General features: G+C 36.6%; 1 protein-coding gene across 6 annotated transcripts in view; it reads right to left on the reverse strand.

Moving 5' to 3' along the window:
• The window catches only part of DMTF1 (cyclin D binding myb like transcription factor 1), a 47,988-nt gene that overhangs the window by 335 nt on the left and 22,137 nt on the right, over nt 1-25,516 (reverse strand). For 4 of the 6 annotated variants that reach the window (XM_053608775.1, XM_053608776.1, XM_053608778.1 and 1 more), the window contains 12 exons: nt 23,611-23,725; nt 21,860-21,936; nt 16,293-16,450; nt 14,556-14,588; nt 13,555-13,664; nt 11,265-11,493; nt 9,857-10,008; nt 7,957-8,166; nt 4,573-4,658; nt 1,574-1,729; nt 784-1,158; nt 17-161 (listed from right to left, as the gene is read on the reverse strand). In XM_053608775.1, the coding sequence (XP_053464750.1) occupies nt 17-161; nt 784-1,158; nt 1,574-1,729; nt 4,573-4,658; nt 7,957-8,166; nt 9,857-10,008; nt 11,265-11,493; nt 13,555-13,664; nt 14,556-14,588; nt 16,293-16,450; nt 21,860-21,936; nt 23,611-23,725 (1,846 nt within the window). The remainder of the gene's footprint in view (nt 1-16; nt 162-783; nt 1,159-1,573; nt 1,730-4,572; nt 4,659-7,956; nt 8,167-9,856; nt 10,009-11,264; nt 11,494-13,554; nt 13,665-14,555; nt 14,589-16,292; nt 16,451-21,859; nt 21,937-23,610; nt 23,726-25,516) is intronic. The other 2 variants (XM_053608779.1, XM_053608780.1) reach the window with 2 other exon arrangements.

Below are 25,516 nucleotides of genomic sequence, written 5' to 3' on the forward strand. Positions count from 1 at the left end.
AGCTGTATTACAGTACCTGTTAGTGTTGTCAAAGGCAAGACAGATTCAGTATCAATAACATCAGATGCCTGAATAAAGCCATGTGGTGAAGGAACAATAAGTATTGTTTCATCATCAATTGTTTCATCAACTTGTTCTTCTATAGTAGGAGATTCTAAATCCTAAACAATATTAAAGAAAAAAAGATTCTGACTCATTCTTTATTAGATTTCCTTAAGATCCCACACACATATAAGATTGGACAGGACTTAATGCTCAAACATACCCATTTTAAATTTAGAACATAAAGAAATGAAACGTTAAGGTCTTCAATGACCTCAGAATCTAATGTACTAGTTATTAAAAAATAACTTAAGACAACTCATTCAGTTATAGATCACCGGAATATACAAGAATATGTGTTACACTGTGGCATAGTAAGGTCCCTAAAGTTGAATCACTAACTACTCAGGAAAATGCTTTTTAATGGGTTCCAAGAAACATTTCTCTCAATCTGTTGCAGATAGGGACAAGTTTTAGTGAGAACTGTTGTTAAGACAGAACATAGTTTTCTCATTTCTTTTAACTGCCTCAAGATCTGTGCTTGCACTTCTGTCAGCAACATGGTTGGTTCATGGATATTTGTGTGGTCAGAGATAGGGATATGTAGTTTATTATGTAAGCCTAAAGAAAAAAGGAAGGTACCAAAGAATATCCTTCTAAATTATCGCAAAGCTCCTTCCAAACTATAGGTTTGAAGCTCAAGGCAAGAACTCATTCAGCTGTTCCCTTACTGCAACTTACCTCAGTAACATAAGCACTGGCTAAATCAGAGGGTGATTCCTCCTCTTGTTTAAGGTCCGTGTCAGAGATTTCTTCTTCTGTTCTGACATTATTTATCAGTTCTGTGCTATTTTGGTCACTGAATTTGGATACATGAGCATCATTAAATGATGGTTCCACAGTCATCTTAGGGTGATGAATTTCATCTGGGAAAGTATCTGCTTCTAGAGCATCTGGAGGCTGAGGAAAATCAGATGATTGAATATCACCATCTACTGTCAGTTCTGCTTGGGATATGGAAGAAGTGATGTCCTCTGTGGCAACAGTCTGAATGATGACTCTTGGTGTGTGACACTGCACTGTTAAATTGTCACTTGTGTTCAATAAGTGTTCTGGCTATAAAACATTAAAAGAAAAACTATCAATGGGAAAATGACAAAGTACCTATTAGATTTATGTTATAGGACAAATGACATTTGTAGGTGATACCCCACTATCACCCCTCCCATACCTCATCTCTGGAACTACAATGGTTCCACTTTTCCTAGAACCCCTGTTCTTTGCCTGCTAGGGCCCTTGTTCTCCTAATGACCTATTCCATTGTGCATCCATCTCATATTAGAGGATACAGAGATTGAGGGAAAGATACCAATTAAGGCAGAGAGACGGTATAAAACATTGTGCTTGGACAATAGCAGTAGGAAGAATTGTTTAGATAACTGGTCTACCTCATAGTTTGATGCTTATATTTCGTACCAACTAATCCTGGTGTATAACAGGTACTCAAAAATAAGTAATTTATGTAACATACGGATAAAGCATGAACAATGATCTGTTCAGGAGAAGCAGGAGCAGCGGCTGTCAGGGTTACTGTGGGACTAGCAGTCAGAGTTAGGGGAAGGCCTTGGCTTGAGCTTGTTTGAAGTAGATAGGTGCCTGGAGTACCAGTGGGCTGTAAATGGAAAGACTAAAGGAAAAAGAAAAAGAGTTCAACAGACTATGATTAAATTTACTTTTATAAACAAAACAGGCCCTGACTTTACTAGTCACAAATGTACTTACCAATTGTGAAGGCATGAACAGGTAATAAAATGAAGAGTATAATTATCTTTACTATTTATTCGTCTCAAGTCATTACTCATCCTGGAGGTTTAAGGGCAAGAAACTTACCATGATCTTTGCTCCCATGTATTTCTGTGATCTGGTCTTAGCTAATTTGTTTTAGGGTACCAAAACACAGTTGCAAGAACACTTTCCAGTGTGGTAACCCAGCACAACCGTTCATCCCTCTTTATCCTTTCTCTATAGCACATAAAAACTGACAATCTCTCTAGTTAAAAAAAAAGAAAAGAAAAGAAATTCCTATCTTGTATGAAAAGGCACAACACCAGTGTTTACTTGAATGTACTTTTTCTTCGTAAAAATTTTAGGAAATATTTTTTATATTGAAGAAAAATGTAGAGAAATAGCAATTAGCAATGTTGTACTTAAGGAACGTTTTCTTATTTGAAAAGCTGCGCATCTTAGAATGGGTACAGGTGAAACTTACTAAAGGCAGAATACAAATGTCTACATACAATAACTAAGAAAATGCCATGAAGGCTACGTTGAACAGTCTGATGAGAATATTTCAGATTGTATTCATGAAACCAGCACATTGTACCCCTTGATTTAACAATAAAAAAGAAAAGAAAAGCTGGTTAACTAATAATACACCTATCTTCTATAAGCTTCTGTATAAAAATCTGAGTTAGGTTTATCCTGATATCCTAAAGGGAAAAGTATTTGTACTTAAAATAGATCTTGGATGTTAAAATCACATAGCCTGTTTTTTAGTCTAATGTAAAATCACATAGCCTGTTTTTTAGTCTAATGTAGACTTAGCCATAACAACTCCCCTGTGTACTGAACCTCTGAATATAGGATTCACTATTGCTTAAGTGAAGATAATAACTACCTTTCATGGGAAGAATTGTTATAGTTAGAAACGATTAGAAAGTGCCCAGCATTCCATGGAGGCTCGGTGTTTTTCCTTCCTTTCCATAAAAGTGAAAGCTAATCATTATCCTAAATGGTTGGCAGTAATTGCCTATGGTTAGGAATTACTGTAAATACTTTATGTACTTTTTATTTAATGTTTAAATACATTTAATTCTCACAAATCTGAGGTATTATTATCCCCTATTAGTAAATTAAGAAGAGTTTCTCAGTATTTTATTGTGATCCCGTAAGTAAAAACATGAGCACACACTCCAAAATATCTGTGTGTATTTTGTTTACTAGGCGAGAAGCTTAAAAAATAGTTCTGTTTTCCCCTCTGTCAAATGGTTTATCTTATACATTCCCATTTTGGAGACCACTGCGTTAGGAAACTGAGGCTAAGGTTAAGTAAACTGCCAGGAAAAGTTCTAAAGATGGAAAGAAAACCTTTTGCTACCTTGGTCATCCCTCCTGAGAGGATGAATAAACTTGGGCACTAATATCCCTGTGTCCTTCATAATAAATAAATCGATGTAATTTAAATTTCTATTTTCTGAACTAATTCTAGGTTTACTTGTTTGAGAAAGCAGGGTATCAACAGTCATGTCCATTTTTCTATAGCCATAAGTAACTATTAATCTACTTTGTGTATGTACAGATTTGCCTGTTTTGCATAATTCAAATGGGTACCATATACTATGGATAAGTTGTGCTGTCTGGGTTTTTTAAGTAAAAGAAACCAGACAGCACAACTTTGTTGTAGCAAGTATTTCATTCCTAATAATATTTGTATAGCAACAGCTTATTTACCCATTTTCAGCAGATCAAGACATTTGGATTGTTTCTAGTTTTTGTTATGAATAAAGCTATAAACATTGATGTATGTTTTTATTGGACAGGTATTTTCATTTCTCTTAGATATATCTGGGATTGCACTAGGTAGATCATTTGGTCTGTGTCTAACTTTTTTTTTTTTTTTTTGCAGTCTTTGGTTGGGGCCCGGATTGAACCTGCCACCTCCGGTATATGGGGCCAGTGCCCTAGTCCTTTGAGCCACAGGTGCCGCCCTAGCACTAAGCCTTTTAAATTTTGTATGCCAGCTGGGCGCAGTGGCTCATGCCTGTAATCCTAGCACCCCGGGAGGCCGAGGCAGGTAGACTGCCTGAGCTCAGGAGTTCAAGACCAGCCAATCAAGAGTGAGACCTCATGTCTACTTAAAAAAAAAAAAAAAAAAAGCCAGGTATTGATTGTTACAGGTGCCCGTACTTCAGTTACTTGGGAGGCTGAGGCAAGACTGCTTGAACCCAAGAGTTCAAGGTTGCTGTGAGCTAGGGTGTGACAGAACTCTACTTAAGGCAACAGAGTGAGACTCTGTCTAAAAATAAATAATACATAAATAAATAAACTATCCCCAATGGCTGTTACAGTATTTACTGAATGAATGCTGTTAAGCAGCCCACAATTAGTTTGTTCACAAACTTTTCCTCAAATAACCAATATGAAGTTTTGGTTATAAATTTATGACTCAGCACAAATTTATAGTATGCACTCTTTATGCTACATCTAAACACCATTTTGGCCTATACACAGATAAAAAAGCAGATTAAAGTTAAATATAAAAATAGAAGCCTAGGGCTCAAAGGAGTAGGGTCTTGGTCCGGTTCAAACCCAGCCCTGGCCAAAACTGCAAAAAAAAAAAAAAAGCCTGATTTATGTGCTCTAACTGGCCTCAGATTTTTTATTTCATTTGCTTATATGATAACATTTCTAAAACAATACCAAATACTCTTTCTTATGCACAAAAATGGTACTTTATTAAGTATTACTCACTGGAAGAATCTCAAATGTCTGTAGTGTTCCACTGTTTAGTGTTATTGTTTCTGAGTCAACAGCAGCAGCAGGGGAGTCTGTTGAAGCTGTGATAAGAAGGACAACAATAAATAAAAGGCTTTGGAAATGTAAATTTTTCCAATAAACTCAATTGTTAGGAAGGCAACTTCATAATGAATACATTTGCATGGAGATCTGAAGCAATTTAAATTTCTTACTGAGAGATAAGAAATCTAATGGATTTGTCTAAGATGGAATATAGAACGGGGCTGGCTAACTAAGGCCCCTAGCCAAATCCAGCCTGCTGTCAGTTTTTGTAAATAAAGTATATCACTGGAACATAGCCCTGCCCATTTGTCCATGCATTTTCTATGGTTGCTTTCACCTTGTAAAAAAAGAGAAGCTGTGACAAATACCATAAGGCCCATAAAGCCTAAAATATTTACTATCTGTCTGTTAATAGAAAAAGTTTGCTGGCTGACACAGTGGCTCATGCCTGTAACCCAGGAAGGCTGAAGCAGGAAGATTACTTGAACTCAGGAATTTGAGACCAGTTGAAGAGGAAGACCCAATATCTACTGAAAAATAGAAAAATTAGCTAGGTGTTGTGGCGGGCACCTGTAGTCCTACCCGGTTTCCCCGAAAATAAGACCTACTTACAGGAAAGATAAGACATCCCCTGAAAATAAGACCTAGCGCATCTTTGGGAGCACACCTTAAAATAAGACACTATCTTACTTTCGGGGAAACAGGGTAGCTACTTGGGAGGAAGAGGGAGGAGGATTGCTTGAACCCAGGAATTTGAGGTTGTTGTGAACTAGGCTGACACCACAACACTCTAGCCTGGGCAACACAGTGATGACTCTGTCTCAAAAAAAAAAAAAAAAAGGTTTGCTAACTACCTCTGGCATATATGTTATAGAATGTTTCTGATGTTAGGAAGTAAGAGGAACATACTAAGGCCAACCTGCAGAGATAGAAATTTGGTAAAAACTAATTTTCTTCAACATTCTCGTAAAGCAGTATAGATACGTTGGATTGGTAGTCCTAAAACTTAGTTACAGCAACATCACTTCTCAGCAATGTAAACTTGGGCAAACAATTTAATGTTCGGAGATTTTTATCTGGTCCTGACCACCTAATATAGTTGTGAGGATCAAAACATATTTTGTGGACTGAATAGCACTTTAGAGATCAGAAAGTATAATCACTTTATAGATGGGTTAACTGAGGCTTACGTTTGATCAATGTCTGTTCAAGGTTCTACAGAACTAAGACTAACTAGAAGAAATGTGATTGGAGCCCGTAGCACAGTGGTTATGGTGCCAGCCACATACACCAATGCTGGCGGGTTCAAACCCAGCCCCAGGTAGCTAAGCAACAATGACAACTGCAACAGAAAAATAGCCGGGTGTTGGGGCAGTCACCTGTAGTCCCAGCTACTTGGGAGGCTGAGGCAAGAGAATCACTTAAGCCCAAGAGTTTGAGGTTGCTGTGAGCTGTGACACCATGACACTCTACCTAAGACAACCCAGGGAGACTCTGTCTCAAAAAAAAAAAAAAAAAAAAGAAATGTGATTTCTTTTGGTGCTTTTAGTCATATCTACAGGTAAATCCACATGGAAAATGTTTTAGAATTCACATTATGTTTGGTGTTTATCGTTATTTAGTTTATTATATTCTAACTACAATTCTCAGCATGTGAAAGGAATGTAATACCCTTTAGAGTAGAAATGCATTTGGGTTCATATTTCTCTTACTATTTGATGGATCCTTAAGATCATAGCCATCGTAATTTGAAGTGATTCCAGATAAATAGCCTAAGTCAAGGTGAGTAATCATGTTTGGAGACAAATGTGGCTCAAGGCTATAGATGGTTTTTACATTTATAAAGGGTGACTGAAAAACGAAGAATATCCCACATATTCCATATGGATCCCCATAGCCAAAAATATTCATATTTACTATCTGGCCCATTACATAATTTCCTATACCCTAACCTAAAATATGAAATGAAATTTTAGTCAGAATGCTACAAATAATGGGTGGATTATAGAACTCTTACTATAGTCACATTTCTTGCTAAAAGTTTAAATGTCTCTAAGGTAGATTTGACAGTTACTGCACATACAGATGGTGTTTCAGTGATTCTCAACCAGGGGATCTGAGGATACATTTGGAAATGTGTATTTCTGTTTGGCATAATGGTTGGAGGGCATTACTGACATATTTTGGGGGAGAGAGCAAGAGACACAGTATCCTACAAAAAACTATCCCATTCAAAATTCTAGTAATCACCTGGTTGACAATAACACAGTAATTGTAACAAATAGCATTATGTAGACCAAAACAAAAAGTAAGATGAAAGTGAATAATGTGGTTGTGATTCTGAAAATTTCATTCTTGTTCCTTTTTTTTTTCTTGAGACTGCATTTTGCCTTATTGCTGGGGCTACAGTGCAGTGGTGTGAGCATGCTCACTGCAACCTCAAACTCCTGGGCTCAAGTGATCCTCCTGCCTCAGCTTCCTAAAAAGCTGGGACTACAGGTGTGCGCTACCACAAACCCAGCTAATTTTTTTTCTTCTTCTTTTTTTTTTTTTGTAGAGATGGTGGTCTTGCTATGTTGCTTAGGCTGGTCTCGAACTCCTGGCCTCAGGTGATCTTTCCTCCTCTGCCTCCCAAAGTGCTATGATTACAGTCCTAAGCCACTGCACCTGGCTCCCTTTTTCTTTTTTTATCACTAAAATCCTAAGACTGACAGAAAGGGAGAGGATTAACTTGATATAGATCCGAAGAAAGAAATTTCCCCAATAACTGCTAGAGTCACACAATCTCATTAAACACAAAACTGTCAGAGGCTAATGACAACAGAAGAGTAAAACAGTAGTTAGTACCCCAAAGGAAACTGGCCTTTTACTCTTTCTAGAGATAGAATCTTTCTCAACTTTGCCTAAATTCGTTCCTTCTAGATACTATAGCAAATCCATCCCAATTTGTGTGTCTTCTAGTGGGTGAAATTACTATAAATGAAATGCCACTTTTTCAACTCTATTTCTTTGCTTGACTGACAGCCTGTAGGTAGTTTTCCTTTAATCATGAATTCTAATTTCTATTTTTAATGATTATGCCTACTAAATCACTGCTTATAAAATATTAGGAATTACATGGCTTCAAATGGTTTACAATGGTTGGGAGCAGATCATTTTAAGTCCTTCCTGACATTTCTTTGTGCAAATAAATGAGCTAAACATAAAATGCATTAAATAAACAATTCATCACCATGGGCAAACTTCTATCAACATTCTCAAAGACTAAAAGGTGTCAGAGCCATTAACTAAATTATGTATGTCAGACAGCAAAGTCGTGCAGGTCAAAACACTTACAGACATGGGTGATCTGGACTGGAATCTGCAATGCTGTCATGGGGCTAGGAGAGATGGCTGTATTATCTTCCAAGCGGGCAACTCTTATCTGAACATGTTGTACACCGGAATTGGAATTACTGTTTGGAACTCCAGATCCTGATTTATTCTCCAAAAACGTTGGGTTATTTTTTTGGTTTTCATGTAACTGTTTAAGACCTTTTATTAAGACTGAAGGGAGATGGGTAGACAAAAAGAACATTGATTCTCTGATAGATCACATGTAAGCAGCATAGGAGGTTGGGGAAGGAGGTAAGGAGGGAAATTTGGAATAAATAATTGCATATTGGATGTGAAAATAAAATACTTTACAACAACCACCTATCCTGAAATTTTTGGAAATACTATCCAACATAACAAATTTAAAAATTTTTTATATTATTGTTCTTGTTACCTTAAGATTTATAATGCAAAAAAAAAAAAAAAAGCCATTGCCAAGAACATGGAAATAAGACATTTTCTGATAGAATACAGCTTATTTTCATTTTCTAAATAAATACTGTACATTTTTCCACCCACCAAAGACTCTCGGGGACTTGATTGGGTCTCCTTACTCTAAAGGTAGCAGCTGATTGGAAAAGGAGACCAATTCTAGACTTTGCTGTAGTCATAAACTACACTAATCCTCTGTAACCGAGTGTTTCAATTTTTAGAAATCACATTCTCATCGAGCCAAAATTCTTCAGCATTTTGTTTTCTTTTGGAAAAATGGAATTTGGAATGCTATAAGGGGAATAAATTTGAAAACCTTAATTAAGGCTTGGTGCCTGTAGTTCAGCAGCAAGAGCAATAGCCACACACACCATGGGTCACGAGTTCAAACCCAGACCAGGCCTGCCAAACTAACAATGACAACTACAATAATAAAAAATAGCCAGGCATTGTGGTTGGCGCCTGTAGTCCCAGCTGCTTGGGAGGCTGAGGCAAGACAATCACTTAAGCCCAAGAGTTTGAAGTTACTGTGAGCTGTGACACCACGGCACTCTACCCAGGGGTACATAGTGAGGTTCTGTTTCAAAAAAAAAAAAAAAAGGAAAACCTTAATTAAACAAGACTGTACAACTTAATTTAATACATAGGCGATGCAACGAAAAATATGCTATGCCTTAAATACACCCAATGTAAGATCTCTGGATTTACATAACAAATGAAATAAGAAATTTGCAGAGCCTTAGTTCAACAAATCACCATAAATTTCTCTAAATAATAAAACAAATTATTTAACTCATAAAAGCTGATTTAAACTTGTTTTCAGATCTTTGTACAAAACAAAAATATAGTCATGAGTCACTTAACGGGGATAGGTTCTGAGAAATATGTCATATGAATGAACATCAGAGTGTACTTACACAAAACTAGATGGTATGTATACACTACTCCACCCCTATGATACATGATACAGCTCATTGCTCCCAGCCACAAACCTGTAGAGACTGTTACTCTACTGAATACTGCAGGCAATTGTAACACAATGGTTAAGTATTTGTGTTATTTAAACATATCTAAACATAGAGAAGGTCTAGTAAAATAAATGAAACCACTGTTGTATATGCAGTCCGTTGTTAGCTGAAAGATCATTATATGATGTATGACTGTATATATATAATATTAATTTCCTCTTGGGAGGAAATTCGTTGGGAGTGGAAATGTGTATTTTTTTGTCTTCAGACTTTGGGGATTACAGATCACATAAACTCTACTCTAGGGAAGAAAAACAATTACTCAAAAAAATAGGGCAGAAATTTAGCTGAAAAATCTATCTCTTTAGCTGAGGCAAAGAATGTTTAACCTCTGACTCCTCTAAGGAGTATAAATAGGGTAAGAAAAAGGAAGAACTTAAAAAAAGCAAATAATACATTACCAGAGAATGAAACATCCTTATGGTTTGCAATTTGCCTTTTGATAGTCCACCATTTACTGCGAAGCCATTGTGGTGAACGGACACTGCTCCATCCCTCAGCTAACAGATCCCAGTTTATGTCATTTTCATCAGCTACATCAAGCTCTGCTATCCTACAGGTTACAAAATAAACATCTGTTAGATGTTAAATTTATTTCTCTGTAAAAACCCTCCTCTGACTATAAGTGATGGCACTGGCAATAAAGGGAATGGCAGGTTATACTGATGAGAGGCTACTGTTGCATGGGAAAGGATTCCAGGAGTGCAGGCCTGCCTCCAGAGTCAAGAGCTAAGAAATCACCAGCAACAGCCTTTTGGAAAACATACAACCAACCAGTGGGCCAAACCATAAATGGTTAGCACCAGATGAAGCACTGTGAAGGAAAGGGAGTAGGCTAAAGGTTAGAATAGGGTAATAACATGTTTAGTTGCACAGCGTTTTATAATACAATGTGTCATGGTGTGGCCTTCCCTAAGTCATTATTTCCTAGATCTGAGCTTTTCCATTGGAAAGATAAAAATGTTTCAAATGAGCTATTTAAAAATGTGACTAGTTGAAAAAAACTGAACAAAATCCAAAACAAATGATAGACAAAAATAATAGAATAGCAAAAAATAACATACAACACCCCCAAACAACAAACGTAATAGTACAACTAAGTTTGGGATTAAAAAAAAAAATCTATTCATTTTTTAGCTTCCACTATCATGGTGATTTTGATTTTTAATAGGGAGCAGCCACAATGCTAGTTTCTATTACTCTGGTGTCTTAAATAATTTTTTGCTGGTACTTTTGTCCATTTTAGTCTGAGTCTTAATGGTTAAGACAACTAATTTAATACTTAAAGAAGGTGGGATTACTACCTAAATCTATTAATATTTTTGGATTTTTATGACATGGATATGTTTGATTGATTTGGTCCAATTGGAAGGTGTGGGAGTTAACTGTACACTGGGGCCCCCTCTTTGGCAATCTTAGCACAGTAGCCAAGGATTGAAGGGCATGGAGACTGATAGCCCTCTTACCCTAAACATGTTCCCCATAAGCTAGGACTGAGGCACATTGGTGGGACAGTGGAAAAGCTGCACTGCCGCTGCCTGTGCCGTACCTGTTCTGTGGATATAGAGAGGACTTCAGTCTCCACGCCTTCAATCTGGTACTCTGCACGAGCACTAAATCCACTAAAAAGGAACAAACACAAAAAAAAAAGAGCTCAATATGAAATACTTAGGATCTTAAACAGTGGCTCTCTATGGAAAGGATATTTTTCAGATATTAGGCATCTAGGGAAACCAAAAAAAGATAGTCAATCAGGCCATCTACAGCAATTAAACAGCTTTTGTCATTAAAAAGATTTAGGACACAAACCTGAGGATGAGATTGATTTCATCTTCCTTGGTCCACTCAGTCCCCCCACTCTGTTTCCAGTTCAGGTAGTTGAGCCACTTAGAACGACACTGCTTTTCTGAGCGGGTACCCACTCGTTCTGCCACTGCTGCCCAAGACACACCCTGTGTGACTATGTCACCTGGCTCAGTGCTTGTCAATTCATGAACCACTTCTGCAAGTCTCTTTTCTTCTTCTTCTGTCCATTTCCCTGAAAGAAGGAAATCATCCAGACTACCACCGCTACCTTCTTTTACAAATCTGATTCAGCCCTATATTTATAAGGACTGATGGTAGTATGCAGAAGTACTAAGAGTTTATTTCTGAATGACTTTGGTGGGAAACCACCTAATATATCTACTAGACAGTCGTACTTTACTAACAAACAGTCTCAGTATAAAAGAAAATACAGAATCCTAATGGAAAGCACTGACTCTATAAGAAAAGCTACCCCCAAACCTAACTATAACACTAAGAATTATGTACTCAAGTTATACCATCTTTTTTCCTTCTATCTCAACTCCAAGCTACTATGATGAAATATCACTAAAGTCTGACATTGGTATTTATATGAGGCTGGACAATTAAGTTTGTGAACTCATCCTAGAAAAAGTGTACTGACGCCAGCACCTAGCCCACCCTTTAAGAGCAATTTTGGACGTCTTTTTTTGAAATGGCCATCAGAGCTATCAATGTTTGATGTCTGACAATTAAGTTTGAATATCCCTATGGTCACTTTCAAAGTACTTTCCTTGGCCGTCTGGTGACTGTAGTGATATTTAGCAATCAGGTATATAGCACTTTCTAGGATGAGTTCATGAACTTTATTGTCCAAACTTACACATTTTTATTCATTATCAATAATAATATCAAATGTTCTTGATCTTTTTCTTATGGAGCTACAACAGAAAAATGGGGGGAAACCCCACTTTACAAAAACCTTTACTGCTGTTTCCATTCTGTTATTAGTAGCTAAAAACTTGTAGAAAATATAAAAAAGACTATGTGCCTGCCTCAGGGATCTACTCATTCAACAAACTATTTACTGAATGTTTATTATTACATTAAGCACAGTTCTGGATACTGTGGATAGAATTCAGGACAACATCCTATTTCCCTATACCAACATGATACAAAGGGAAGGGAATACTCTGAGATTGTGCTGTTTCATGGTATGGAACACAGGAGAAAACTCATCAGAAATTATATGCTGCAACATGAGAAGGAACCAGGCAGGTCAATCCCTCAGGGTGGCAATGAGAGAATAGTAGTGTCCTCTCAAATCATGTTAACAAAAGGGGTTTTATATTCACAGTATCTTATGTGAACTTCTAAGGTCCTATTCTAAACCTGAAACTTTCAACTCTGCCTTCATTCATTAAGTTAGCCATGTCACAGAATGATAGTTGGTGGAATGTATGTTTTTTACTGCCTTGCAGGTAGTAGAGATGGTGCAACAGCTAAGGAGGAAACACTGTGATTTCATTTTAATAAGGTGGGGTGGGGTGAAGATAAATAAATGCATGCCCTAGAACCTAACACTAAACTTGAAAAGTATTTTTGTTTTATAAAATTGAAAGGGAACAGATCGTAGACCTTTTAGAGAATATTAGGGCGAAAAGAGAACTATGAAATTATAGTTCTAACATCTTTATTTCACAGAAGTTTAAGGAGGCTCAGAAAGGTTAAATGACAATGGCAGAACCTAAATACTGTTGGTCACCAAAGTTTAAAAGTATTATCGGTACGTCTGTATAGATTAAGAGGCATTTATGGTCTTGCCTGGGGCCTGAAAAAAAGTAAATTTTTTTCTATGGAAAAATATATTTCAAGTTTGAAATAAGTGAAATACATATAAACCTTTGGAACACAGCTTTTTCTTGGGACTTGCTTATGAGTAAAGTTTTTCACAGACATATGTTGAAAAGCTATCATGAATGTAAACTGAATGATTAGATGGGCCTAAATTGAAATTACTATGCCTTAAAAGTAAATACTTTTTCAATTGGGGTAGTTTTAAATCAGTATAAAATCGAAACATGCTAGAGCTAGATCATCTAGAAACTGAGGTGATATATCTCTGTGAACAATATCACCTTATACAAAAACAAAGTAAAAGATTAGTTGGGTAAACTGAAGAAAGAGAAAGACTAGAAAAGTCTGAACTGAGGTGACTGACAATTTTTTCAGTCACCGAACAAGAGAGGACAGTATCTGAAGGGGCTAGAAGGCAAATGGTGACAAGAAATAACACCAGTAGCACTCGCAGTACCTGTGTTGCAAGTATCCTTCATCAGTCGGCACCGATCTTTGACGGAAGATGCACTTCTTCCTAGCGCCGCCCCTATTGTTGCCCAGTCATTGCCATGCTTTATCCGGAGCCTAAAACAAGAGTCTGCCAATCAGCATTTGGTTCAACTGTTTTCTCCCTTTTAATTTCATCATTTATTCTTCATTCTTCTTCTTCCCATTTGACTGGTTTGGAAGTTGTGGGCAGCAATACTTTGAGAGCCAAAGTTTGAAAGTGTGGCCTTTTTTTGGGGTCCACAGTTGTCTGTGGGTGAAAAAAAAACAGGCAGCAATTGCCTTTTTCCTGGGTCAGAGAAGAAATAAGTAACTTGGATATGTGTTCAAAAAAGACCTAATTTCCCCTCAGGTTATTGACATAATCTCCCAGGCAAGCCCCAGATTCTTCCCTTTTGAGCATTCACCTAACAAACTCTTCTTCAAATAACTAAAAAAGTTCCATAGGTCTTTACCATCATAAACAGAATCTACCTTCAATTTTTTCATAATCTACATAATGCATTAAAGTATACCTTATGATCCTAACTAAATGAAGCAAAATCATGTTTCCTGAGATTAGATGACTTTATCAGGTAGAGTTAGCTCAGATTTCAGTGACATATTTGCCAAGTCTCCATTCTAAACTAAGCCATGCAGTACAACCTGATTTTGATACTGGTATATAAATTACCCAAATTTAATGTTCAAGCCACCAAAAAAATGGCCATCTAATTTAATCTCATCTGGAACCCCTATTAGAGGTCTGAAGAAACATTTAGTGACTGACAATAGGAGACTAAATTTATACTTTACGGGCACTGCTATTCTCTGTAGGCATAAATCTAGTATGATCTTTTTATGCGTAACAGCAGAATTAAGTTACACCAGTCTGGCAAAAACCTTTTGAAAGTTTCAAAGTAAACTTTTAAAAACATAAGACATGAAAAACAAACAGAATTAATGAAGAAATAAAAACTTAAAACTTACTCCTTGAGCTTCTCAATTTCTTCAGGGGTATATCTAGAAATTAAGAGAAATTAAAAAAAATCAATTAAAACAAAAAATCCTAACAATCTTTTTTTTTTTGTGGTTTTTGGCCGGGGCTGGGTTTGAACCCGCCACCTCCAGCATATGGGACTGGCGCCCTACTCCTTGAGCCACAGGCGCCGCCCAATCCTAACAATCTTAATTAAAAACCAGAATTTCACTTAGGGAGCTGAATGTTAAATTACTAGCATACTGATAGTATTTTAAAGAAGTCTAATTTAAAGTGGATTAATTAAAGGTAAAAATAAAGGCTTCTAATTTCCATTTTAATAAGCACCAATAGTAAACACTTTCAGTCACAATAAAAGATAAGCACTGTACAGCTTTCTCTAGAAAAATTCAATACGGAAAACATATATTTGCCCCACCGCTGCTTAATATTGCCTTTATTTTGAAGTAATATATAATTGATAATCTAACTATTCTGAAAGACTTACGGATGACATTTTAAACTAGAGTAAAAGAAATCTATGGAAAATTCTTTTAAGGCACTAAAAAAAATTAATATTCTCTAGATTACCTCTATCCAGGCATGGACATCTGATATACTCTTATTCTTTATCTCAATAGTCAAGTCTTCAATAGAGCCAATGCAATGTTCTTTTTAAAAGTGTTGTTCACTTGGTAACTATGAAAGGCCGACACTTTGTAACCATTGGCAGTACATGGGAAGTTTATGAATAGTTGGAAGTTACTCATGCTCCATTTAAAAAAAATTTCTTATTCTACTGTCATACAAACATCATTTAATTTTCTTAGCTCTCAAATGTGCTTTCATTAGCAGGCTGCTAAGAGATAGAGGAAAAGCTGCACCAGTGGCTCAGCAGTAACTAGACAGCCACACTACTGCTACCAAAAATTTCCAAAGACGGCAGTGCCGGTAGCTCAGTAGGTAGGGTGCCGGCCATATACACCCAAGGCTGGCAGGTTCAAACCCGGCCCAGGCTAGCTAAACAGCAATGAGAACTGCAACAAAAAAATAGCTGGGCATTGTGGTGGACACCTGCAGTCCCAGCTACTTGGGAGGCTGAAGCAAGAGAATTGCTTAAGCCTAAGAATTGGAGGTTGCGGTGAGTTGTGACACCACAGTACTCTTCAGAGGGCGACACAGTGAGACTCTGTTTCAAAAAAAAAAATTTCCAAAAAGATTAAAAGTATGACAGTAGCAACATAAAATCAGTGTGCACTGAGGAATCTTAATAATGCCTTCCTATAAATACTACCTTTACCAGAAACTCGTGCACTGTTTCCAGAAATATAGTTATTTTCCAGTCTGGTTTGGTTAAAAAAAAAAAAAAGTCACTGACCTAGGAATGCTATATTCTAAAAAACCAATAGGAAAAATGTTACCAAGGAATTTAGTTTTTCATATACTTCTTAAATGTTTAAATAGCATGCATACTTTCTATGTTACCACACTACAAAGCAGACCTTGATATATTAAGTAAATCTAACCTAATACAAAGTGATTTAGATTCAAATTTCTAATAATATTACAGTGAGGTGAAATTTCACATTCACAACATGGACTTAAAGGATAAACATATTCACTCAAAAATCATCCGCAGCTTTCTTTAATTAAGACCCTAATTATGATTCTATTTTTTAAAAAAATGACAGTTCCTTAATTATTTTCCCTAATTACATGAAAACATGCAGCATTACAATTTTTCATACTTTCCCACATGGTTTCTGTCATCATACATGCGAAGCACTCTTCTATAAACTGCAAACAAAGGCCGGTTCAGACCCCATGCTATAGTCCTGTAGAAATCTTTTCTTTCGTCTTTTGACATCTCAAAGATGATTTCTGTAGCATCTTTTATTCCGCGTGCCTAAATGGGTTACATTTCTTTGATTTAGGGATTTCTGATAAAATGCATAAGGATATACTATCCTTTCAAAACTTGTTTTAATGTTAAAGGTCATCAATGGCATTTAGAAAATATATTGCTAATTCATTAACAAGTCAAATATGAACTTTAAAATGTTAAGAAAGATAATGAAGTGATACTTAAATTTTCAAAAATGAACTATCAAATTCAATAAATTCAATTTGTCAACTCCTCTTAAAAATTATAAAAAATTAAAAATGAATTGAAAGAAAGCAGAAGAAAACCACAAGGGCAAAATTAATGAAATCAGAATCAAATAAAGCATAAAAAGAATAAATAAACCTAGAAATTGGTTCTTTGAAAAGATCCCTTAAGAGTAATAAAATTTTAAATGATAAACTTCTTGCAAAATTGAAAAAGACACAAATAATATTAGAAATTAAAAAATGAACCCTCAGTAGAGATTAGACAGTTAAAGAACATTATAAACAACTTAATGGCAATCAATTTGACTTTAGATAAAATGAATACATTCCTAGAAAAAGCCAATTTGCTAAGACTGACTCTGAAAGAGACAGAAAAATTGAATATGCACTGACCATCAAGAAAATTTAATCAGTTATTAATAACCTTCCCACAATGAACATAACCAGGTCCAGATGGCAGTACAAGTAAATCCTACTGAACAGTCAGGAGACACATAATTCTGATCTTAAGCTATTCTAGAGTAAAGAAAAAAGGTGGGGGCTGGCAGCAGTGGCTCACACCTGCAATCCTAGGGCCTCAGGATTGACTGCCTGAGGCTAGGGGTTTAACACCAACCTGAGCAACGTATTAAGATACCAACATATCTCTACTAACTAAATAATGAACAAAATAAAAGAAAAAAAGTGGGTACACTACACTTCCTTGCTTATTTAATCAGGCCAGCATAACCTCAATAGCAAAATTAGTCATAGGCAGTGCCAGAAAAAAATTTTTAGGCTAAGCCCATTCACTAACACAGACCCCAAATCCTAATATTTTAGCACACTGAACCCAGCAATGTATAAGAAAGTTAATCCACAAATGTACAAAGTACGTTTATCCCAGAAATAGAAGTCTGTGTTAATAATTTAAGAGACATCATTAATATAATTAACCACATCAGTAGATTCATGTAAAAAAAGTAAAATCTCAATAGATGTGGAAAAGCATTCATAACATTCAGTATACATATGATAAAATTCTTAGCAAATTAGGATTTGTTCCTAATCTGATAAAAAAATACAAAACACTATGTTAACCAGTGTAATGAAAATGTGTCAAGCGGTCTATAAAACCAGTGTATGGTGCCCCATGATCGTTAATGTACACAGCTACGATTTAATAATAAAAAAAATACAAAACATATAACAATTGGAAGTGAAGAATCAGTTGTAGCTAACATTATGTATGAACTAAAAAAAACTATGAAAAAGTTATTTTATATGAAAAACAGCATCTTGGCAAGGTTTCTGGATACAAAAGTGATGTAAAATCATTTGCATTCCTATACAAAGTTTATAAGAGATTTTTAAAGGTTCTCCCTTACAAAAGCATCAAAATTAAAAGCAGTAGGACTAAGTCTGAGGCAAGATATGAAAACTTTATTGAAAGACATTAAAGAGTAACTAAAATGAAGAGTTACACACCATGTTGTTCAACTGGAAGATGAAATACTATGAAGATATTAATCCCACCTCCAACTAATGTACAATTCAATCCCATCACAATAAAATTCTATCAGTTTTTCATGCTTTGGAAGCAGATTCTAAGAGCAAATGGCCAAGAACAGCCAGACACTGATGCAGAGATTTCTCCATCAGATATTGTTCTGAAGATAATGTTGTGCTTGTGCATTATCAATAAAGAGAACTTGGAAATAAATTAGAAAACCAAGAAACAAATCCGTGAATTTCTGGTTTAGGACAGAATGAATGCTGTTGTAGACTGGAAAAAAGACTGAGGTTCCATAAATGATGCTGAGACAATAGTCTTCTATACAGAAAAAGATAAAATTTAAAACCTCTTGGGAAATAAATAAAACTTCCACTAGATAAAACTTGAGAATGTCTTCATGCATTTGAGCCAGGGAAGGATTTCTTAAGCATGTAAAACAAAAACAGATACAAATGATTTTGAAATTAAGAATCTTTGTTCATCAAGTGACACCTACAAGAAAAAGAAGGGAAAGATAGGCCACTAAATTGGAATAAGATATTTGTAACACAAATGAACAATAAACCTTTAGCATCCAGCATACATTAAGAACATCTAAGTAAGTTCGGGGACTGTAGCTAAGTGGTTAGGGCACTGGCCATATACACCGGGGCTGGCAGGTTCGAACCTGGCCCAGGACTGCTAAACAACAATGACAATTGCAACAAAAAAAACAGTTGGGCGCCCTAGTGGGAGCCTGTAGTCCCAGTTACTCAGGAGGCTGAGACAAGAGAACTGCGTAAGCCCAGGAGTTTGAGGTTGCTATGAGCTGTGACGTCATGGTACTCTACCATGAGGGTGACATAGTGAGACTGTCTTAAAAAAAAAAAAGAACATCTAAGAAAAAGGAAATGATGGGGCTGTGGCCTGTGGCTCAGTCGGTAAGACGCCGGCCCCACATACCGAGGGTGGTGGGTTCAAACCTGGCCCCAGCTGGACTACAACCAAAAAATAGCTGGGCGTTGTGGCGGGCGCCTGTAGTCCCAGCTACTCGGGAGGCTGAGGCAAGAGAATAGCTTAAGCCCAGGAGTTGGAGGTTGCTGTGAGCTGTGTGATGCCATGGCACTCTACTGAGGGCCATAAAGTGAGACTCTGTCTCTACAAAAAAAAAAAAAAAGAAAAAGGAAATGATGAACAACTACATAGAATTGGTAAAAGACAAAAACAGGAACTTCAAAGAAACACAAATAGCCAGTAAGCATTTAAAAAGTTATCACAGAAATACATATTAAAACCATAATAAAATACTTTCCTACACACCAGATTTGTACAAATTAAGAGCAAAAAACCTCATATGACCATTAACTGTGAAATGGGTAACTGCACAATGAAATACAACTGAACCAATTAATAGGGGATGGATCTCAAAATCATAATGTTGAGCAAAGAAGCAAGTTATGGAATACCCAGATAGATAAAAATCACACTGGGTATGCATTTTATACACCTTTTAACATATGAAACACCATAGTAAAAAGTTGCTAAGTATTAGAATCTTTTCTAAAATTCTTTCATTTATGCAGTTCCAATTTTGAAACTGACTAAATATTTACTGAGCCCCTACATGCAAGGCAGTGTGTTGCAGGATGCTCATATGGTGAAAAATTCTTTTGCCCTCATGGCCTCCTTGCCCTTTGTCTTGCTGTGGCAGTTACTTTCATTTATCCTTTTACCTGAAATATGAAATATATAACATCTAATAACTAAGTGGAATTTTCTGATGTTTAAAACTGGCTCTACAGTGTTTTAGAAAAGCACAACATAATAAAAAGCATAGTCAAAAGTAAAAATTGAAGAAATGTATCTTTTTCCAACTCAGTGCACTTTTGGGACATTTCCTATTTCTGTCAATCCTATCGTTGTTCTTTTTTTTTGAGACAGAGTCTCAAGCTGTCGCCCTGGTTAGAGAGCCATAACGTTATAGCTCACAGCAACCTCAAACTCCTGGCTCAAGTGATTCTCTTGCCTCAGCCTCCCAAGCAGCTGGGACCACAGGCACCCACCACAATGCCTGGCTATTTTTCTTTTTCTTTTTATTGTTAAATCATAGCTGTGTACATTAGTGCAATCAAGGGGTACAATGTGCTGGTTTTTCTTTTTGTTGCAGTTGTCATTGTTGTTTTAGCTGGCCCGGGGTGGGAGGGGCTCCAACCCACCAGCCTGGGTATGTGTGGCCAGCGCCCTACCCAATGAGCTAAGGGCGCTGCCCCTATCATTGTTCTTCTAATTACCCAAAATAAAAACTCCCGCAGTTACCCCTACTGCTCTTTCTTCTTTCCTAGCATCCAGTCACCAGTCTTCCTTATAGACTACTTGCTCGTCAGCCTTTTCCCTACCAATTCTATTTCTACCACTACAGTTTAAATCCTCACCATTTTCACCTGGTCTACTGAAATGGTTCTATATAAAGGTCTCAAATCCCATTCACCCCACTGTCCTTTAATCATTGGGAGAGTTCTTGGAAATCATCTATTTTAATCTCCTACACATAAAACCAGCTTTTTAATCCCCAAAGTTTACTACCATTACTGCCTTACCTAAACCCATGGCATTTTCCAGTTTTCACTAATGTGTATGTGACCAGTAGACGACTTCAGTCTAGTCCAGTATGGGAATGGTCAGCAAGTGTCTAGTAATTTCCTTGAGAAAAATATACTCCACTAATCTCTCTTTTAACCAAGTTACCAACTTTCCTTAAACCATTTAATGTCTCTCATTTCCTACAGGATAAAATTCTTAAGTCTGCGGCTTGGACTTCAAAGCCCAGTTTTCCATAGGCTATAGATCTTGACTCAAAGGAAAGGGGTTAATTTATCATGTTCTGGTATTAACCACTGATTTCTTGCTGCTCAGCAATTATTCATGCTGTTGCCTCTGGTCCTGCTCCAGCCCAAATTCTATCCCTTTTACTCAAGCTCAGCTCAAATCTTAGCTCTTCCAGAAATTTTCTGTAATAGTCCTAATTCTGAGAATAAACTCTTCCTTCTCTGAACTTGTGCAAAACTCACAACATGTATCACTTACATTGTACAAATCCTATATCACACTTCGCCTATTTTTCAGCTTTCCCAAATCAACTGCTGGCTTTTCAAAACCAAAGACTATATGTAAAGGAAATTAATACTTCAGTGCAGTGGTTCTCAACTTCCTAATGCCACGGTCCTTTAATACAGTTCCCGTGGGTCACGACCCACAGGTTGAGAACCACTGCTCTAGTGCCTCAAAAATTCTGGGTTTAAAGAACATGTAATGAAGAGGACTAAGCTGACAAAAGGTAAGCCTGAATAGGAAAATAAATTAAAATTATAATTGTTTTAAAAAGGGAGGACTAACATGTGTCATAAATTCACTCAAAGAAGATGCATACCTTAAGCTTTAGAAAATACAAACTGTATTTACAGGCTGCTTAAAAAGGCTTTTAAGATGTTGAAAGGCTATTAACATTCTGTCTAAACTAAAGCAATAAAACTATTTTAAACTAAGAATTAAAAATTTGATTACAAATGTTATTAAATTATAATCATATACCTTAGAATTATTAAGCTACAACATATTAGCTAATCATTTGTTCCGGAAAATAGTGAAAAGCTTCTAATACATACACAAACAGTATGCTTGGCATTTTGGCAAATGACAGTAAATGAAACACAAAAGTATGCCATAAGATACCTTCAGATAGCGTTCAATATTGTTCATCAAAATATCGATTTCCTCTTTGGACCACATCCCCTGCTTCCATTTATGTCCTTTAAAAAATAATAAATAATGTTACAGAAACCGTTACTCCTTGAGAGGAATAAAATACTAAAGACATCATTTGTGATTAAGTTAACCAAAGATTTCCTTTGTGATGAAATTATCTGTGGGAATAAAATACAGCTAATTTGATTTCTCATTCAATCAGGGGTCCTCAAAACTACGGTCTGCGGGCCACATGAGGTGGTGTGATTATATTTGTTCCTGTTTTGTTTTTTTACTTCAAAATTAGATATGTGCAGTGTGCATAGGAATTTGTTCATAGTTTTTTTTTAAAACTATAGTCCAGCCCTCCAATGGTCTGAGAGACAGTGAACTAGCCCACTGTTTAAAAAGTTTGAGGACCCCTGAAAAGATCCCCAGGTAAAGCTGGTTTTATAATCTCTGGTTTGTAAGTAAGAATATATTTGGACCCTACTAAAAAAAGCGAATGGTAATCAGAAAACTTGACAAATATTACTTCTATTATCCTTTCGGGTACAGAACTGCTAAAAAGAGTGCCATAAAAATAAGCAAAGCCGGCTTGGCACTTGTAGCTCAAGTAGCTAGGGCGCCAGTCACTTATACCGAAGCTGGAGGGTTCGAATACAACCCAGGTCTGCCTAACAACAATGACAACGGAAACCAAAAAAGTAGCTGGGTGTTGTGGCGGGTGTCTGTAGTCCCAGCTACTTGGAAGGCTGAGGCAAGAGAATCACTATGCCCAAGAGTTGGAGGTTGCTGTGAGCTGTGATGTCACAGCACTCTACTGAGGGCAACAGCTTGAGACTGTCTCAAAAAAAAAAAAAAAAGAAAGAAAAAAAAAAGCCGAATCACATTTACAACTTTTTTGAAAATGTCTCCAGTAAAAAACTTTTGAGGCAAAAGAACATATACAAAAGACTTGAGGGCAAGGTAAAAACAATACATTGTATGCTAAGTAAATAATGTATTATCTTAAGGTGTATGTTTATTGTACAGTGGTTGAAAACCATCAATTTATTTATTTCTACTTCCTTTTCATAGTTTAGTGTGACATATATACAACCTCCACTTTATTGTAGTAGCTCCCCCAGCCTCTAAGCTGCTTAGTTACCAAATCAAGGTTAGCAGACCCTTGAAAAGGCTTGGTTCCCTATTCTTCATAAGCAATAACTGCATTATCTTTTTTTTTTTTTTGAGACAGAATCTCACTTTGTCACCCTGGGTAGAGGGCCATGGTGTCATAGTTCACAGTAACCTCAAACTTTTGGGTTCAAATGATCCCCTTGTCTCAGCCTCCTGAGTAGCTGGGGCAACAGCTGGTTAGTTTTTAGAGATCAGGTCTCACTCTTGCTCAGGCTGGTCTCGAACTCCTGAGCTCCGTAATCCACCTGCCTTGGCCTTCCAGAGTGCTAGAATTACAGGTGTGAGCCATGGTGTCTGGCTGTATTATCTTTTTAACACTGCCAAAAATTAGCAATAAAACCTATTTAGTATCAGAAAAGTAATAATTACTGAAAAACAAATGTTTGTTTCATGACCTTATTCAGTCATTCAAGGCCACATTTAATTCAATTAGAAAAGCTAAATTATTATAACTACTCAATACTGGTGATGAAGGTCCAACCCAGAATCTCAATGTCCACAAGTCCTTTCTGGCTCCATTTTATCTAATAGACATAAAAATTCACAGTGTATCTTACCTTTGTTGGTCAGAGAATCCTTATCTTCTTTAGTTGTAAACCATGCTTGGCTAACTGCTGAAACTTCCTCATTACCCAAGGGAGACATTTCACCTAGCTGTTCATTCTGCAAAATCTTGAGGTTAAAGTAAAAGAAAAAAAAGTAGTTTGATTTAATACCCAACCCAATTCATCTCTGCAATGCTAAGAACTATAAAACTTTAAGATAGTAATATCAAATTTACTTGTTTTAGATAGTCAATTTACAGAAAGACAAGTATTTCTTGCTGTTTTTATTATGGCAAGAAAACAAAATTATCCACATTACCATAATATTTAAGCAAGTGATGTACTCATGATTCCCAATTGTTTTTTTTTAAAACAGAGTTTTACTATGTTGCCCTCGGTAGAGTGCCATGGTGTCAGAGTTCACAGCAACCTCAAACTCTTGGACTTAAGTGATTCTCTTGCCTCAGCCTCCCAAGTAGCTGGGACTACAGGTGCCTGGCACAAAACTCGGCTATTTTTGGTTGCAATTGTCATTGTTGTTTAGCTGGCCTGGGCCGGGTTTGAACCCGCCAGCCTTGGTACATGTGGCCGGCGCCATAACCACTGTGCTATGGGTGCCAAGCCCTCAATTTTATATAAAAATGGGCTAATAGTCTATATGAAGTATTTAAATCAACATATATAAATGAGCTTATACATATACAGTTGTAGTCAGTTCCAGATAAGAAAATGGAAATGCTACGGTTGGGTGTTCTGACTGGTTAACATCCTTAAAGATAGTTTGCTGCCTAAAAATTTATATAGGAGAACCCCTGTAAGCTGACCACATAAAGGACCATAACAAATTAGACAACATAAGAACTATAGCTACTGTACTGATATGTAGATGTGGTGCATGTCTGATCTATGAAAATGAGGTCAACTTAGGAAGGTGGTCAGCTATGGAGGTTCTACTGTATTTATCTGCAATGTAATAATCTCTTGCTTAACTTAAAGGATTAACAGACAAAAATCAAAAGAAATATTGCAAAATCATGGTCTGCTGATCGTCTACTGACAGCTTTGTCTTAGCCAACCTCTAGAGTTGATACATATATAGCCTTATTAACATACCTTCCTCTCAAAGAACTGTGTAGTACTAGTACAGCTAAAGCAGTACTTTGTGCAACTACCACCGGCATATTTTCAATTATAGACACACCTAACAAATCTGCAGGAAAAAAGCTGCTTTTGATGGTGTTGACCTTGTCCTAAATAGAGCTATAATATAAATGACGAAGACCTGGTAAAAGTGTTACCATATCAAGTATGATCCAATTGCAGGCAGACCAGGATAAGGGGGAAATCACATACTTAGTGACCACTCAACCCAATTCACTCTGGGCTGGAATAATAACTAAGCAATGTCACTGGCTGGAGTCCTAAGCAGTGCTAAGAATGACGGGCCTGCTATGTCTCAGACAACTAGAATTTGGAGAGGAATTAAAAACTCAGATCACTTAGAGATAAGCTGTCAGTGAACAACCAAGGTACAATGAGAAGAAATCACCTACTTTATTTATTTGTTTATTTATCTGGAGATAGAATCTCCTCTGTTGTCCCTAGGTAGAGTGCTGTGGTGTCACAGCTCATAGCAACCTCAAACTCCTGCGCTTAAGTGATTCTCTAGTGTTTTAGCCTCCTGAGTAGCTGGGACTACAGGTACCCACCACAATGCCTGGCTAATGCTAGGATTACAAGGTCTGAGTCACCATGCCTGGCTGCCTACTTTATTTTTATATCTGCTGTTAATACCTATACTGTGTTTACAATCACTGGGCCAAAAGCTAAAAGTCACCGGGACAAGTCTGAAAACTTTTATAACCCTGTATTTATGTGTCAATTTTGTAGATTTGAAAAAAAAAGATGAAGAGGAACC

Source organism: Nycticebus coucang, chromosome 11 (assembly GCF_027406575.1).
Source record: "Nycticebus coucang isolate mNycCou1 chromosome 11, mNycCou1.pri, whole genome shotgun sequence".
NCBI lineage: Eukaryota > Metazoa > Chordata > Mammalia > Primates > Lorisidae > Nycticebus > Nycticebus coucang.